We start from the raw sequence: 18,431 nt of genomic DNA, 5'->3' as shown, positions 1-18,431 counted from the left end.
TTCTGGACGAGTCTTCATTTATTTGCCGTAGGGATTAACGCCTGAAATTAAATTATGAACCATTTCTGATAAAAGCTATTCAAGAAAATTTGATTAGGGTTTGTTGGAAGAAGAGGAAATTCAAATGTTTTCTGTAGAAATTACATATTGGCTTGAATGAAGTAGTCCACTTGGAAGTTCGTCTGAAAGTTGTCCGGAATTTTGCAGATAACTATCCTAAATACTGTGAGAGAATAGAGTCAGTGTTGTAACTTCTTGTACATGGATGCGACAGTATTTTTCCATAAAATTTAATGTTGGCTATTAGCATGTTCGGCGCTCACAGCGTAAGGCTGACAACCTCACCTCCATCTATGAGCCGTTTGTCTAGAAAATGTGGGAGCCTCGACGTCTCGCAACCCTATGGACCTTCACGGCCTGTTACAGGGATAGTTTTACAGTTTTACCTTTTACCTCGATGTCTGTAGTGTATCGTGCCGCATGAAAAGACTCAGTAAGGAAATAGCTTTCACAAACATCTCGACAAACACTGAAAATTAGTTGAAAATGTTTATTATATACACATATAATTAAACGTAAAATATTAAATGCGTATCTATATAAGCAAGGTATAATTTGAATGCAAATACATTATATACACAAATACAGTTACATGAAATAATATTTACAGCTACGTAACTTCAAACATCCGTAACTTATGGATGTTGTGAGTTCCTGTTTCAGGTTTTAAAATATCTTTTACGACTACTGATAATATTTTATAAATTCAAATCGAGTAACAGGAGAATGGAGAAATTTACATAATTGGAGATATATAATTTGTATTCGCCACCAAACATTATTACGGCAATTAAATTAAAGGGAATTAGGCGACGGAGCCTGCAGGATGCGTGGGAAACCCGAGGAAGGCGTAGACTATGTCCTTCCAACAAAAAATCCTGAAGCGAAATTTAACGTAGGCAGAATCTGTACTTACATAAACAGATCTTTATAAAAATTAGATATAATTAAAATAACGACAACAGTAGACGTATTTATAACTTTAAATTTATGCAAATGGAAAATTACTTAGAGATGTAGGACTTTCGTTTAATTTTCACTTCTATACGGCGTTTCGTCCTCCTGTCCTACACTCTTCTATTCGTTCCTTGCGTTGCACTTTTGGAGTGTAACGGTTCATATTTAAAACTAATATTTTTAATTTAAATTTAATATTTATCCCACTTGTGGTTTATTTATGTATGATTCATGTAAGTCATTGTTACCAGATACTGATTTAAACAAGGTTCTTCTGCTTTGCACAGAAAGATTGCTTTTGTCATCAAATTCTATAACCCACAAATGGTCACATTCCTTCTGGAAAACACTTTCGCAATTATGCTTAATTTACATGCGCATTTTGGTGTCGTAATCAGATTACGTGCCTTGTTTAGCTCTCCGACGCACAAATATGCTTTTGAAATAAAATATTTTCCTGTTTTTTTTTTTATCTGACTTAACAGTTGTGGTCAACAGTTACTTTCTTTCCTCCTCCTAGTTGCAGCAAGTGCCAAACCGGACAGCCATCGCAAAGACGTCTGCTTGGTTCGTAATTTTTTTCCAGACAAATCTAGGTATCAATAGATACGTACATGATCCATTTCGATGTTTTACCGCCAATTTCAATAATGGAGGCTGAGCAAAACTTTTGTTTAGAGGGGAGCACTTCATTGAACAGGTTTTTGCGATTAGGCCTACACATTTCATTTTGTTTCCCTGGTTGGTCCATGTCATCACGTTTCTTGCTAAAGTGGATGTTTTGTTAGTAGGGTTTGCATTTCTGTCATCATGTGTATAGAGAATGTAACCGAAAATTGCGGACAAACTTTGGGCATGAGTTCCAGATATCAAAACATGGAAAAATTTCTGTATCAACATGTTCCCAGGAAGAAAAATACCGTATTTACGCATGTATAGGCCGCACATTTTTTGCCAGAAATTCAAGAGGAAAACTGGGGTGCGGCTTATATTCGAAATATTCGAAATCACACTTCATTTAAAAAAAATATTCATAATTAGAAATACAGGGTGTAATACTCCTGAAATAATACTCCAAGAAAATTATTTTTTCTATAATTTCTGTCTGAAAATTGTGCTGCGGCCTATACATGCATAAATACGGTACGTTACAGCTGAAAGAGTACATTTACAATAACTCCTCAAAATTCCCTCCATGTTGACAGGGATGCAGGTGTCAGCATCAGACAAGCGGGCACACGACCATTTCGAGGTTACTGCATGAACCATTTATGAGTACAGAGTCTCATTTCTGTTGATCTTCCAGTGCTACAGAATATCCGTTAGTGTTTTGTTCAACGAAATGCTGAGCATTTTTTTGTTTCATCAGTGCTCTTTAGAGACGAGGCACGTTTCGGCAGAGATGACATCATAAATATTCACAACCAACACCAGTGGGAAGAGGATAATTCTCTAGACGCCAGCAGCAGTTCAGCATTAATGTGTGTGGGCAGGGATTGTTGTTGATTATTTGGTAGGTCCGCATGTTTTACCACATCGGCTTACAGGCAACCACTACCGAGATCTCCTCTCACATGTCTGTCAAGCTACTGGAAGACGTACCGGTCGCTGTCAGAGCACGAATGTGGTACATGCATGATGGCGCTCCGGAACAGTTTAGCCCTGTTGCGCGAGATGTTCTCAGTAACACCTATCATGACCGATTGATAGGTAAAGGAGGACCAGCTGCATGGCCTCCACACTCGCCAAATTTCAGTCCTCTCGAATTTTACCAGTGAGGACACCAAAATCCCTTGTGTATGCCGCTCTTGTTGACAACGAAGAGGCACTTAACCGTCGCATTTCGGACGCCTGTCAGACTATCCGCAGCTACCCCGGCATATTTTTATGAACGCGGCTGTGCATGCCGAGGTGTGTCGAGGCGTGTATTGAATATTATGGAAGACACTTTGAGCACCTACAACAAATGTACTCTTTCTTCTGTAATTCGCAAAATAAATGTTTCCAGACACATGTTGATACGGACTTTTTTTTTGTATAAGGAACTAGTGTCCGAAGTTTGTACGCATCTTTCAGTTACGCCTTATATATAGTCTGTATAAATGCATTATCATCTAAGATACATAATCAGTAACCTATTGCTCGTATACTTCCGTAATTTTCTCAAAATGTTACATCAGTATATTTAAAGCATCAAAATTTATGTAATTAATTTCACAACTTTAATACAATTCTTGTTATTCAATTCAATTCTTTATTATTTATGTGCCGAGTCAACAGCCGCAAGGCCAATTACAGACAGAGCACAGTGTAGATAAAAGTAATTACATTATAGACAGACACACTATAAAGTCAAAGACAAATTACAGGCAAGCACTGGGGAAAACACAATAATGTAGAAAAGTAAACAAACAAACAAATGATAATAATAGTAATAATAATAATTTCATTAATATAAATCTAAATGTTATTAAGAGGTGAGAAATGAAACATATAAATATTTAATTAAGAAATGAAAAGTATAGATTTATGGTGCTCATAATAAATTTCAAGAAGGACGTCATTTGCAGTGTTATGCGAAATATTTATAAGACGGAGTGATATTAAGAGACAAATATCAAAACACTCGTCAATCTCATGATTCCGAAGGATTACATCATGGCATTTTAATAATTTAACTCAGTGTAATTTATTAAAGAGCTCAGCAACAGCAAAATGCAAGTGACAGCTGAAAAAGGAGAGAGTGTGTGAAAAAAAGCAGATAGTTCTGTGAAATGTAATATGAATTGAAGATGATAAGGGAAAGTGTCAAAATGGATTGATTGAAACCTGTAGCGTCTACACAAGAGCAATGCAATACATTAAGTGACTCTAAGCAAAACCGGACATTGAAACGCGGAAAACAGGGGAACCCATAAAATAATAATAATAAAAAAAACATATTGGAAAATAACAGTATACAACAACACACCGAATGACTCCAAACAACACAACTGCTTCATGGGAGAATTAACTGGNATATATATATATAAAGAGTAGTGGCTTTAATTTCGACGAAATGCTGAAAATCTAATACATTAGTAATAATACTGTGACATTGTATATATCCATACAGAATGCAGTTAAATATTTTAAGAATAAGTTATTCCTGTATATCTGCCTGATGATGGTTTTCATAAACCGACATGTGTAGCAAGGTACCACTAAATCAATAATCTCACAATGCGTAGTTAACGTGAGCGATATTTTGAAGGTTTTTGTGTTGTGACGGATAAACAAACAAAATTAGTATAAGTTAAAACAACCGTATGAATTCTTTGACGAGAATAAAAGATTTTCCTTTATTTGTACGGCTATTCAAAATGTTCTTGTGTGTTCATTAACGGGAAAACATCTGCACACAACACGCATTGGCAGACTCTAAGAAGAAAAGTCTACACAAGAAAATGGAACTATTAAATAATTTAGAAATTGATAACGTGCTCCAAGATGGGAGGAAAGCAATAGGATACAGATTTATGGGGAGAAAAATTATTGACATAAAAACCTCAACGTTAGCCAATGGAAGCTTAGAAATAGAATTTTAGCGTCTAACCGTAATTTACAGTGGTCAGAGGTAACGAGTAAGAATTTTTTTAAGTGTACAGGAACCGGCTCATCTCCTTGCAACGACATTTTAACAAATATAAATATAAAATAATTAATAGGTATGTTACAGCCATAAAATTTACAAAATTTCTATAAGAGATAAAATTCCTATCAAATATCTATAATTTTATTATTTTTATTAAATTTGTATAATTAGATCTGAACATATTTTAGCAACATGTTATGATCAACAGATAGCCTATCTAAATGTATTTTAACGAAACACCTTTATTATTAAAAACTTATATAACCTTAATATTTTGAATAATTATATTGGTCCCTTTTTAAGTAAATAAAATATTCAACAAATATTTAAATAAATTTCTTAAAATCAGTAGGTTTACTTACCCATTTCCTTTTGGTTTAAAATTAAATTATCAGGTTTTGAGGAAATCAGTTATAAATAAAACCTTTCATACACGAAGCACAGAATCTATGACAGAAGTTATACATACCACAATCAATCCATAGAGGGCCGTCTGGATTATATGTGCCATTTATTGTAATACAAAACAAAATAAGAAGTGAAGAATGCCGTGTTCTGGGCTGTGGTGCCGTGTAGATATTGTGTTAACCGATGTTTCGGAGGAACGTGTCTCCTTCATCTTCAGGGTATAAGAAATCCGCGAGCGAGGAACCAGCGTGAGCAGGTGGCTGCAGACACATTATCTACACGGTGCCACATCCAAAAAGACGACATTCTACGTAGTCACGGCCTTGGAAACCTCAAACCTCACAAAGTAAGAAGCATTAAGTTAATTCCCGCCATATTGTGAGAGCGTTCGTATTTCGGCTTAGATAAATCAGGACATTGCAAAAGAAATTAGGGAATTGAGACATAACATAGAAATTCGGTTTCGTTAACGTCCCTGTGTACAGTCTCTCTTCTATTCGGCGGATTTTGTGAAATATGAGAACGGATCCAGTGTAAATTCAGATTTATGTAGATCCATAGGATCTCGAATTATCAGATGACTCAGCATAAAAATCTCTTTTATTTACTTGTCTCGAAAATCTAAAGTTTCTGAGAAAATTGCGTTGTGCATGGAATGTGTGATTGTCATTCCGTGATTTATGTTCTTTGCTTTATGGGATATCGATTTAGCGGGATTGAATAACTAACACATACCACTTCTTAATTTCATAGTTCAGTTCCAAATTTCAAAGCGATTACGAAATCAGCATTAGGCAGGGTAGCAGACGATTGCGTGGCGTTGAAGCCAATAGAAGTTGTATTTACATAACTTCGGGCAAAGTTTATATAAAATCTGAAATAAAATTACCCTTAAAATAAAATAGCAAACCAAGGAAAATATTTTAGATAAATAACACCGGTTTTCTACTGTTGCTTGTTGCGGACGACATAGAAAACACAGCCTCCTCTATTGTTGTGTAACCTAGCAACGGACTGTTTGTCAAGAATTTGTCTTCGCGGGAACTCGTTTACCAATATGTTGCATAGCAATGGCTGTACATGTAACAGTATGCTGCAAAACAGGCCTACGAACATTGCTCTACTTACACAAACTTATTAATAATAGTTTCCCATATTTACAACTTTATGTAGAAGAATGTAAGCAAATGTTCCTCCTGTTGAATTCTTATTTCGTGCTGTGTGTTCAAATTGCAGGCCTATACCTTTACATGCTGGTGGTGGAGACTTTCACTGGAGAAAATATAAAACTACGTTTCTACGTCGTCCTTGGCTGGGGTAAGTAATCTACTTACTTCCTTTATAAGAAATTTGATTCTTAAAATTGCATTAATGAAGTTGAACTAAATTATAAGTTTCATTCAAAATATGATAAACCTGTTGACTGCTGAAGATAGTGCATATAGGGTGTAAATAAATATATGTTACAACGCTCTGTGGTAGATGGATGGGTTCAATCTGATTATATTTTGTCGAAAACACTTTGTTTACGCGCTAGGGCCTCTGAAATGTGAAGGAGGACTCCTTTACCTCTTACCTCTGCGGTTTACTGGTGACATTTACCTAACATTTCTCCAAGAGACCTTACCCGAGCTGCTGGAAGTGGTGACTTTGGAAGTCAGTCGTGAAATGTGGTTCCAGCATGATGGCGCCCCGGCGCACTGTACTAATGTCCTCGAGTATTTGGATGAACCTTTGGAAATAGATGAGGTCATTGAATGTTTTTCAATTTACCAAATTCTTCCAGCCGCACTATAGCCCTGGGGTCGACACAGCCTCTAATACAAATGAGTACCAGGAATATTCTTTGGGGGTAAAAAGCGGTCGGGGCGTAAGGCTGACAACCTTACCGCCATCTATGAGCCGATTGTCTAGAAAATGATGGAACTTCAACATTTCACAACCTTGTGGGTCTCCAGGGCCTGTTACAGGGATACCTTTACTGTTTTTTACTTTTACTTACCTTTGGAAACAGATGGATTGGAAGTGGAGGCCCAGTAACCTGGCCCTCCCTCGGTTCTCTGACTTGACTCCACTGGATTTCTCTCTCTGGGGGTACATGCAAAGCCTGGTGTACGAGACCCCAGTGGAGACACAACCTGATCTTGTGACAAGGATTGCAGGAGCAGCTGGAACCATCCGGGAAATGCAGGGAATCTTTCAAAGAGTTCAGCAGAACATGAAGTCGGCGACCGCCATTTTGAGCAACTTTTATAATGTAAAACAACGATGACATCCCCCAAAACTTTTGAATCCTATCGGAAAATTTTTGACATTTAGTGCCAAAAGGCACAAAATACGTATGTATTATCAAATTGAACCCATCCATCTACCACAGTGCGTTGTAACATATATTTATTTACACTCTGTATATTATATTGCTTGCGGAATGTAAATAAGTTGACTATTTCGATGATGCTACTTGTACATCCTCTTCTTCTTCTTCTTTAGCTTTTCAGCCCCTGGCCTATTTCCATTCAGGATTATCTCCGAAACTACGGACATTGCAAAAAATCAATAGAACTCCTTCAACCAGTAATCGGCTGATCCCAAAGCCTCGTACACAGAAAAGGGGGCCATACTTTCATTGTCTAGAACTGAAACACATGCACAAACTGCACATTCAGAAGTATCCCACTGCAGTAATACGAAGGGACCTTAGTACATACAACATTGGCCGCGCCATAGCTCAAGCGGTTACTCGCTGGCTTCCCATCGCGGCGGCCCGGGTTCCATCCCGGGTCTGGTCAAGTGGGATTTGTGGTGGACAAAGTGACACTGGGGCGGGTTTTCTCATACTTCGGTTTCCCCTGCCAATCCTCATTCTACCAAATTCTCCTTCATCATAATCACCCGGGGCAGGCTACAATAGGCCAATCAGTTGCCGCCGTGCCGAGTGGACTCAGTTGGACTCCACCCCCCACTAAGCAAATTAAAAAAATTAATTAACTACATGACCATATATCTCTGAAGAGAGCATCTCTCAATAATCACCGCTGCAAGAATCACATATTCTACTTGTTAGAGACATTTTCGAATATTAAGCAAAAACAAAATAGAAGGAAGAAACAAAAGGAGGAACCAAGAAAATGAAGACTGCTAGATGAAAGAAAAAAGGATGAAGTAAATAATGATAAAAATTATGGTGAATGTATGTGCAGAATGAATTGCTTACTTTTGATGTGCCATTTACACATACAAATCGGCAAAAAAGGTCTATTGTGGAATATAATATTATCACGTGTTCAGGGTTCCGTGACTAATAATAACGGGTTCTGGGTAGGATGGTTGGATTTATTAACACCTTATGCAATCAACTCGCACTTGCAAGCAATACAGAGCTATCGCTGATTTACACAATTTACAGTTCACCGTTACACACGCACTAGGATTCTCAGTCTTCACTAGTCGTACCCTGGTAACGGAAGTAAAACAGTCTTATTGTGACTAAATCTTCCAGACTGACGTCTAATTCATCTTTGACTACTAACTTCCACCGGCTATCTCCTATCGACAACTGATTCCCTTGTATAATCTCGGCACGGACCACGCAGCACAGAATATATTGTTGTATAGGCGCGTTACCATACAGTTGAGTAACAAACAGTTTCAGCACGGACCTACAGAAAAACATGTCTGCATCGCCTATTCTATTGTTGTGTGGCGCCACCGTGTCACGTATTGTGACACCTCCATTGTTGCGTGCGGCCATTACCTAGCAACGGCTGTTTATCAAGAACCTGTTTCCGCTGGTACATGTTTATGAAGCCGTTGCCTAGCAATGGGTATATACGTCACAATATCTAGAAGTACTAATATTAAGCCAAAATTTGTCTGAAAATGATCGATGTTCCTTTATGTAGACGTTTTACTATATTACGAACACTTAAACATAATATACACGTACATAAATAAAAAATAATACTTTGAAAATATACATTTTATGTATATAGCTTTAAGTTTGTAGGGGTTGAAAGATAAGCAGAACTTAGCTGAATGTTATGCAAGGCTTGAGCTGCTCAACACACGTTGTCTTCGTAATGTATTGAAGGAACTGGGCTTCCCACGCAGTGACTTTATGTAATGGATTCATCCTTCCCACAAGAGAATTATATTTTCACCTCTATCCTTTCTGCTTACTTGCACTTTGGCCTCATTCTAAGCTAATGTGTTCATGTACAGACTTCACAATAATGCAACAGGATTCATACTTTAACCTTTTAAAGCCCAGTGGATCCTATATGTACCAGATGCTATAGTGCATTAATATTCTGCATTCCGGACAAAGATTGTATTTGGATTTTTCGCATGGTTCTCACAATAAAGAGTGATTCTTGCTCTAAACACTAATAATCAGTTGATGTTTGATCTTTGCAGCAGCCTTTAAAAGGTCATATTATCTGACACGTCAGTTACAAAGAAGCCTGTGAAGCAACCCCAAAAGTAACGTAAATTTACTGCCGTTTTACATACGCCACAATAATTTTCGCGGAACATAGTTTCATATAGTAATTCTTCGAAATTCGATTGAAATTAACGCTTCCAACGGGCTGTTTCTGTTTGGTATCAATGTGTCACAAATATGCCCACATGATTTGCGGCTCTGATTCCTATCCATATTGTAGTGTTTCGAAAATTTATGCATTCATTCTCAGAATCAGTTAGTGAAAGTAAAGTCGGTACCAGCTTGTAGTGTGCACCGATGAGGGAATATAACGTATATTACCTCGATTTGTAAGTCTCTGTTGAAAGAAATATGTGTCTTAGTGCTTCTCATTAATATGCATTATGTTTTTGTCACGCGTTCGGGTTACGAGTGACGAAAATAATGGGTTCTAGTTCGGATGATTAGATTTATTGGCACTTCAGTTAAAATCTCTCTCTTAATTGCAATTAATAACGCGCTATCGTTGATTTACACAATTTCCAGTTGACCGTTGCAAACACATTTTCAGTTTCCACTAGTCGTCTCCTAGCAATGGATCTCACCACAGGAACTATCACTTCAACTCACTATGAAGTTTTATTTTCAGACACTCTCTACTCCTCTGTCCTAATCTGTACTCAGTTAATCTTCACAGTTCACTAAGGACACGCTCCATTCTCGTCCTTGTACTCTCAATTGCTCATATCTTCTGAATTCACTTTTCCTATAAACACTCTGCACAGACCTCACAGAAAACATAACCCGTACTGTTGATGACGTCACCGCGTTGCATAGCACGGTCCGATACTCGGAAATACGTTTACCAAGCCGTTGTCTAGAAACGGATTGCATAACCCTGTTTTTCAACTGTTTCGTGCGTGTATTACTTAGCAACAGCTGTTTCTGTGGCTCAGAAGTTCTTGCAAGGAGTAAATACGCCACATTATATTCAACTCAGTATACTTTACTTTAATCTCTATTATGATTCTCTGTCAGCTTCACGCCCCCGACGCTTTACCCTCGTGGAAAGAGCCCGTGGTACCCATTGGATAGGAGGCTGGGTGATCGAGATCAAGAAAACGTGGGTCTATACGTGCATTCCCCCATACGTCTTCTGGGAGTAGTGCTTCATTAGTTAAGCATAGAGACAACTTTGCCTCACCTTTATGATTCTTTGTTGTTTTAGGGGCTCCTGTCGTGATTGTCATCTTGTGGGCGATTGTGAAGAGTTTCGCGCCTATACCAACGGAGCCACAAGTGAGTACCTGTACTCTTTATGGGTTACTTTACAAAGCTGTTAGTAGCTATACTATATAGAGTCCTGACCTGATCGAGACTCTCTCCCCTTATTTACTTAGAGGGACTGAAGAAAATCATGATAGCCAACGGCCCGGCGATATTAATACTTAGGTTTAAATCCGCGAGTCATACCTTTCAATGCTTAAGGATGACTATTTCAAGTAAAGTCACTGATCATTTCTGAACAAAAAGGAGCACGAGGGCTGCTATCAAGCGAACTGCAAATACATGCTATTTGCACGATCTGCATTCGTGTTCATGAGTCCGTATAGCGATCGGTTCGATTCCTGGCAAGGGTAAGGTTTTTCTCTTCTCTCCAATTTCCAGACCGACCCTGGGGCCCACCCAGCCTCCTATTCAATGATTACCTGGTCTATTTCTCAGGGGGTAAAGCCGCCTGAGCATGAAGCTGACCACTCACCTCCATCTTTTGCCGAGGCCACGAATGGTGGATCTATACCTTCACTTCCCCATATGTCTTCATGGCATAGTGTTTAATTAATTAAGTTCAGGGTCTCCTTTGCCTTATGTATATGTTCGAAAATATGTACCATTGTTCATTGTTGCTTGTTAACTGGCCGACTTATGAAACGTATGTTTAACTTAAGGATTCTGGGAAATTCACTCCCCTCGGTTTATCTCAAGAAGCATAATGCTCTGGGGAAAAGTTACAAATATTGGACCTAAGGCATTGTTTTGATTTGTCTCTGTAACGTTTTACACTCAATACGCGCGTTACCTGCGCAAAAGCACGTATAGGTCTACACGTAAAGAATTCGACTTTCCGATGTCAACGACTACTGAAAGAGACTGACAGTTCTTTGCAAGAATCTTCTATAAAATTTTAATCAAAATCGGTGTATATAAGTTCTCGAGTCTTTCACGCGAAGGAGCGGACGGACAGACGGACGGAGCGATCCGCAGGAATGAGAACGTGCATAATAACTTTAGTCAGGAATTAATACCGAGAACTTTCTGACGGCTTTGAAGATTAATTTCGAGTTTTACTGCTCGAATAGCAGGGGGGGGGGATTTTTGACCCAATATTAAGGGAACTTGAAACAAGATACGTACAACCCGTCACGTTAAGCTTCACTCCATTCAGTATTCTCCAGATAAAGAATGCGAGTCTCAGTTTTGATATGGTCACGTGTATGAGTGACTGTACATCGGGTTTAGATTGGTAACTAAATTTGCTGACAACTTAGAGATCGCAGCTACAAGTAACTATAGCGCTATCGATATTTCACGCACTCTGCAGTTCACTACAGCACGTGCTATATCTTCTCAGTCTGCTGTGTCTTCACCGGTTGTCGCCTGGTAACGCCTTCCAACGCAGTAGCTTCCTCAGTTTCCGTGTTTACGCTCACTGGCTGGCGGCTGTCTCACAACTAACTCGGACTCTTCTTACTGCCATCTCAAGACTCTCTCTTAATCGCAGCTGTTTCTCATTATACAGTCTCGGTACGGACCGCATAGGAAACATCTCTCCCAACATTTACTTTATCGTTACGCCATATAGCTTTTGCATGGACTACGTAGAGAACATCGCTTCCCAGTTACTCCAATTTTGCCCAGCAACGGGCGTGTTTTCAAAGCCTCTCCCTAGCAACGGCTGTTTCTACTGACCTTACAGTTCTTGCCACAATATCGTAAGCGCGTTTATTGCATTATTCATTTTCTTCCAAGTTTCATTCGTATGAGAATCTTGAAATTAAATTAATCACAGTTGTCTTTCTGGTGTTTAAACGAAACTATGGTCATTGTTGTTGTCTGCTTTTAAATCCATTCTTAATATTGAATTATGTAATGTCACTTGTGTATAAGTAACCCCAGTTTCAAATTATTTTACATTCCCTAATCAAGTCACTTACTCCAATGTAGCAGCATCTCTGTAGACCACGAACTTTGCTATTTTGATGGAGTTAATGGGCCGAAGTTAGATATAATTACAGAGGGGGCTCTCGACACCATTTCTCGTCCTTATCATGGAAATTATCTCGTCCTGGTACGGTATACATACTCCATTAAACAACTGTGCTCATGTAATAGAAAGAAATGCCATGTACAAGTATCAGGTGAATTGAATGCGTTTTATCTGTAACATTCAATCGCTTTCCGAGGCCGTTATCTGTTAGTTCCCTTGCATTGAGTGAACACTCAAAATAATACATAAGCAATGAACACTTCTCAGATAATCCGTTGCATCAGTATGAAGCAAACTTCTGACGTTGCATGGAGTGTCTATACGTCCTCGTCAGAGAGTAATATTGCCACGTGTAAGGGTGACTGTTAGACGGGATTTTGGATTGGATGATTGGACTTATTGTCACCTTATACACACCACTCGAAACTACAGTCAGTTACAAGTAATACCGCCAATCTGTGCACTTTACAGTTCACTGATGCGAATACTAGTGTCCCGTGTCTGTTTCCTGACAGCGGAATTCAACACAGGAAATATAACAGTCTCACTCAGTTACACACCTAAATATCGCGGCGTTATAGCACACGTGAATTCTTCTCTTCACAGCCAGACTTTCAACTCCGTTTAACTGCGCTTAATAATTCTGATACCTCAATTCAACTCTTTTGCTCCCAAGCTCATGTCATGGCAGGCTGGCGTCTCGAAATTCGACTGACTCGTCGCCATTTCTTCTCAGTGATCTTCGGCTACTATCTCAGGAGACTCCCTCAATTTTTCTTTCAGTCAAGTCAAAGTCAAAGCCACATTGCGACTGACCGTCAGTCAGTCAGTCTTGGTGTCTAGCCCAATCTGGAGCTTTTTTTTTTATTGCTAGTGGGGTGCGACTAAGTCCCTTGTACCAGCCCCAGATGATAGGTGAGGGTGATTGTGGAGCAGTTGGTGGAATGAAGATTGGCAGGGGAAACCGAAGTACTCGGAGAAAACCTGCCCCAGCGCCACTTTGTCCACTACAAATCCCACTTGACAAGACCCGGGATCGAACCCGGGCCGCCGCGGTGGGAAGCCAGCGACTAACCGCTTGAGTTATGGCGCGGCCAATCTGGGGCTTATGACCAGATATTTATTAGTGTTTGACAGTTTCGGTCTTGTTTGACGAGAGGAAGGGTCTGTCATTTGTCAGGGTCATTGTCTGCAGTAGTAAGTCATTTGTCATAATGTAAAGGATATTTACATTTTACATGTTAAACAAATTAATAAATGTATATAAAATATATACAGGGCCTCTGTCTGTCCAGGCTCAGTACAGCAGATTATGCCCTATTTATAGTAGCTTCCGCTACAACGGCAGTCTAGTCACTTGAACGGTCGTATGCTTCACCGCCGCCAAGTTTAAGCCTCTTATACTTTCTATGTCGGGCTTCTCTTTGTCCAATATTGTGAACATTTTCGTTATCATGATTTTGTATGACCCGCTTGTTGCTTGCATAATCTTGTTATACTCATATACGTACAGAATTTTTAAATCTCCTTTCAGCTGCCTGAGATCCTTATATAACCTCGAGGCGACCACAACAGAAAACAACGTCTCCTAACAATTCTTCTATTGTTATAGATGTGTGTTTACTTCGACGTTGCACAGTAACGATAGTTGTATTGTTTCATTCGTATTCATTTCCGCTAGAACCTGTTTACAAATACCGTGGCTGCTCTATTCCGACTTTCAGGCGTCATTTCGCAATATGATGAGTGACTGAGGCTTGCCGATGTAAGAAAAGGCTATGTAATATTTAATGAGTAAACGATGTAAGTATAGAAACACACCTGATTCATATGGCATGTTAAATTCACGCCTCCCTACTTAGACGATGGACGACCTGGCTATTTGAAATTTGTCTCATGTGCGCAGTTATAATGCAACACAGACTTCAGCACCCACATATGACACTCATCCCCGAAAATCTGGCACCGACCGTGACGTTGGTAAATTGTAAACGTTATCTTCACCTGACCTCAGAAGCAAAAATGTAATGGCGACAGATCTGCAGACCTTCATAGTAAGAGAGTTTGTCCACTGCCTCCTATAAAATTGCGGTGACAAATATTCACAGCTGCAGCTGCAGCATCTGCTTGTCCCTCAGCTGAGGCCATAAGAAGAAACTCCATCATGTCCAGATACATCATAATGGTGCGGGAGTTCTACAGAAAATGAGGGGAAAGATATTTTTATCTCATAGTGAGCGAAAAGACGTCCATTTCTGGTAAGTGCCATATGACATTCACACTGATAGTGAGGATTCTCGGTCCGTCAGACTTCGCAGATGCAACTTTTGTGCACAAGACCAGCAACCGGGCCATCTGAAGCCATGTCAACGGCCTACTTAATGTATCACTTTGGTTAGTAGTATAGACACTACAGCGTCTGGAATGTTCAAGGTGATAACCTTAATATTCAGAGATACTGGGTTTTCGGACTTTGTCCATCGTCCGCATTCTAAATAACTAAGAAAAAATACGTTTCGGAAACTGGATCTGTTTCCGTCCTCAGGTGAAGGAATACACCTACTCTGTTGGGTTCCTTAGAAAGAGCTAGCCTCAATCACTAGACTTTCTAAGGGACCCAACGGAGTAGGTGTCTTCCCTCTCCTGAGGACGGAAATAGATCCAGTTTCTGAAACGTCGTGTTTTTTCTTAGTTATTTAGAATCGGGACGATGGTCAAAGTCCAAAAACCCAGTATCTGTGTGTACACCATTGTCAGAACCCTATAGAACCTTAATATAGCCTGAATTCCCGAATGAATCTTCATGAAACTTGGTATGCATGTCATGCCATCTCAACTGTGTACCCCATAAATCAGTCACAGCCTCCCGCACTCTATCGTTTTAGTTACTTCATTACGCACAGCTGCTACAGTTTTCTTCCTACTTGCCGCATCAGACGCTGACATGACTGTGAAAGGAAATATGTGATTAATGCTTCCCAGAACTTCTTGTTTCTCCTGTTTTCGACGGTGGCATTTACGCCGCGCAGATTGCTCAACTTGAGACAGTCCCCCTCAGTGGGTTATGCACCTTCGACCTTATAAAATCTCTTGGATATAGTAAGGATGTCACTCACTCATGGAGCTGAGCCCTTCTTGAGAAGCTGCCAATCGTGCAGCTACTCAAGAATTTCCCAGAATTTTACGGAGTCCGAAAGTTCATTACCGTGTTCACAAAAACCCTCCACTGATCCCTATCCTGAGCCAGATCAATGCAATACATACATCCCATACTGTCGCTCTAAGATCCATTTTAATATTGTCGACCCACCTACGTCCTGATCTTCCCAGTGGTTTCCTTCCTTCCGGCTTTCCTACCAATATCCTATATGCATTCCTTCTCTCCCCATTCGTGCTACATGCCCCGCCCATCTCACCCTAGTTGACTTGATCATTCTAATTATACTTGGAGAAGAGTACGAGTATCGTTCATCTTAAAAGTGACAATTCCTCTCCGAAATCGCAACTCACAAAATTGAAACAGTTGATATTGAGTTCAGAAATAAAAATCGTTCTACTGCGGGGTCATTGTCTCCTCAGTCTCCTTCATAAAGTCTCACAAAGACGTGGCCAGAACCCCCTCCTCTCAGCGGGGTCATTACACGCAGCTAACACGGCGCACATGTCATTAGCTCTACCGCAGGGACGTTTGCTGACGCGCATGGTTTGTCTCACAAGTACGTCACGTCAGCAGGTCTCGTACATTCCAGTCTCACAAAAAGAAGACCATCGCTGAGCGCCTCCGGTAAATACTGTTTGACGTCTTCCACGGCCTCTCATTGGCGTGCGGAATCTGCTTCCTTACCAATCATTTCAAAATAGGAAAAGTCCAAGGCTCTTATTGACTCTTGGTTTAGTCCTGAAGCCTCTGCTGATTATGTCGAAACGAATATGAAGTAGCAACTAACCCTAATGAAATTGGTCTGCGTCAGCCTTGCAACTAAATTTAACACTTACGCATCCCTTTATGTTTCGGTCATTGAATTGAGTTTCTCCTCGCCTTTTGCTCTATAACATTTCGTGTTATTGTAATTGGTCTCGTGTTCTACATGTAAACTCTGTCGTCTCCGCAGTTTTACAATGTCACTGCTATATTACAAGAATTCTGCTTTGCCGCATTGGTTCCATAATCCTTTGAAATTTGATTCGTATATCGAGAAAAAAAGTCAGCACTTTACGAGGCACAAAAAAATAAAAAAAATATGTATCGCTATAGTATTATTTTTCTTCTTGCAAACCGATTAAATTCGTCATTAAAACCGACAGGCTTCGTTAGTTAAAATCTGAGATTGATAATTTTATAACCCAACCTAATGACTCTTGGAAATGTGTTTCTAAGTTTAAAAAGAATGACCATTCTCCCATCGAACTCAGAACTGGTGAAAATATAATAACAGAGTCGCATTATACCGCTGAAACACCTGCGGGTCATTTTCTTCGATTGTCACCTCGTCGTCCTCTTCTGTCATTATTCCAAATAACCTTCATTTTACTTTGATCTGTTAAGCGTTCCTTCCATTACCAACTCTGATGTTAAGCAGGAGACTCTACATCTCAGTTCTTCGAAGTGCATCGATCCAGATGAAATCCCCAGTTTTATTGTTAAAAGTTGCTCACAGACTTTTGCCCCTCTTTTGTGTCACACTTTTAATATAAGTTTATTACAATGGAAGTTCCCTACTTCATGGATGCAAGCAGCTCTTATGCCTGTTTTCAAGAAAGGTAACAGTTACAGGCAGATCGGACTTGTAAACAGTTTCTCCAACATTTTTGAAAGTATAATATAAAATCAGCTCTCCTCCTATTTTAAATTTGAAGTTCTTTCACATCAGAATGGTTTTATTAAAACAAGTTTCTAGTAACCAACTCTTTACTTACTTAAATCCTGTTACACTTTCTGTCACTTCACAAGGACTGGCCGATTCTCTTTATTTTTACCTTAGCCGAGTCTTCTATTGCATACTGTAATAAGTTTTATGTTCAGAATGTTACAGTATATCACCTGGTTCCGAAGTGACTTATGGGCAAGGTTTCCCTTAGTTCGCACTCTGTGGGATTCGTCTTCACCTTTCCCCATGCTGCCAGGAGTGCCAGAGTGTCCCACCATGGGGCCCCAACTGTTCAGCAAATTAATAATATTATTATATGTGCTCTTTTGTTGGGGGGGGCACTATGCTACAAGCCGGAAGGTCGCGGGATCGAATCCCGATGAGGTGGATTTTTTATTTTACCTAATTCTTGCAGCCTACTCAGGAATATTCCTGTGGGTAAAGGGCGGCCGGGACGTAAGGCTGACAACCTTACCGCCATCTTTGAGCCGATTGTCTAGATAATGTGGGACCCTCAACGTCTCAGAACCCTATGGGCCCTCACGGCCTGGTACAGGGATACCTGTACTTACTATTTCTCGTAAAACTAACAGTATCTATTACAATTACTTTGTGGGTGATCTATCAGTTGTACGAACTAATTGTGAAAAGGATCTTGGGTTATGAAGAAAGCAGTCTTCTGGGATTTGGCACCGTGTATATGTGGTGTTAACCGACGTTTCGGAGGAACGTATCGCCTCCATCTTCAGGGTAGAAGAAAAAATATAAGAAATCTGCAAAGCGAAGAGACCGTGAGAACCGGTAAAAGCAGAC

The 18,431-nt window shown here is 39.7% G+C and overlaps 1 protein-coding gene across 8 annotated transcripts in view; it reads left to right on the top strand.

Moving 5' to 3' along the window:
• Positions 1-18,431, top strand: part of LOC111864021 (diuretic hormone receptor) — a 529,565-nt gene that overhangs the window by 417,960 nt on the left and 93,174 nt on the right. For all 8 annotated transcript variants that reach the window (XR_004512977.1, XM_033751295.1, XM_033751292.1 and 5 more), the window contains 2 exons: positions 6,296-6,376; positions 10,711-10,781. Coding sequence is in view for 7 of the 8 variants with exons in the window: in XM_033751295.1 (XP_033607186.1) it covers positions 6,296-6,376; positions 10,711-10,781 (152 nt within the window). In the remaining variant the exon portion in view is untranslated. The remainder of the gene's footprint in view (positions 1-6,295; positions 6,377-10,710; positions 10,782-18,431) is intronic.

Source organism: Cryptotermes secundus, unplaced genomic scaffold (genome assembly GCF_002891405.2).
Source record: "Cryptotermes secundus unplaced genomic scaffold, Csec_1.0 scaffold303, whole genome shotgun sequence".
NCBI classification, from domain to species: domain Eukaryota; kingdom Metazoa; phylum Arthropoda; class Insecta; order Blattodea; family Kalotermitidae; genus Cryptotermes; species Cryptotermes secundus.
Note: the sequence above shows the minus strand (reverse complement) of the source record. Positions and strands in the feature narration are given on the sequence as shown.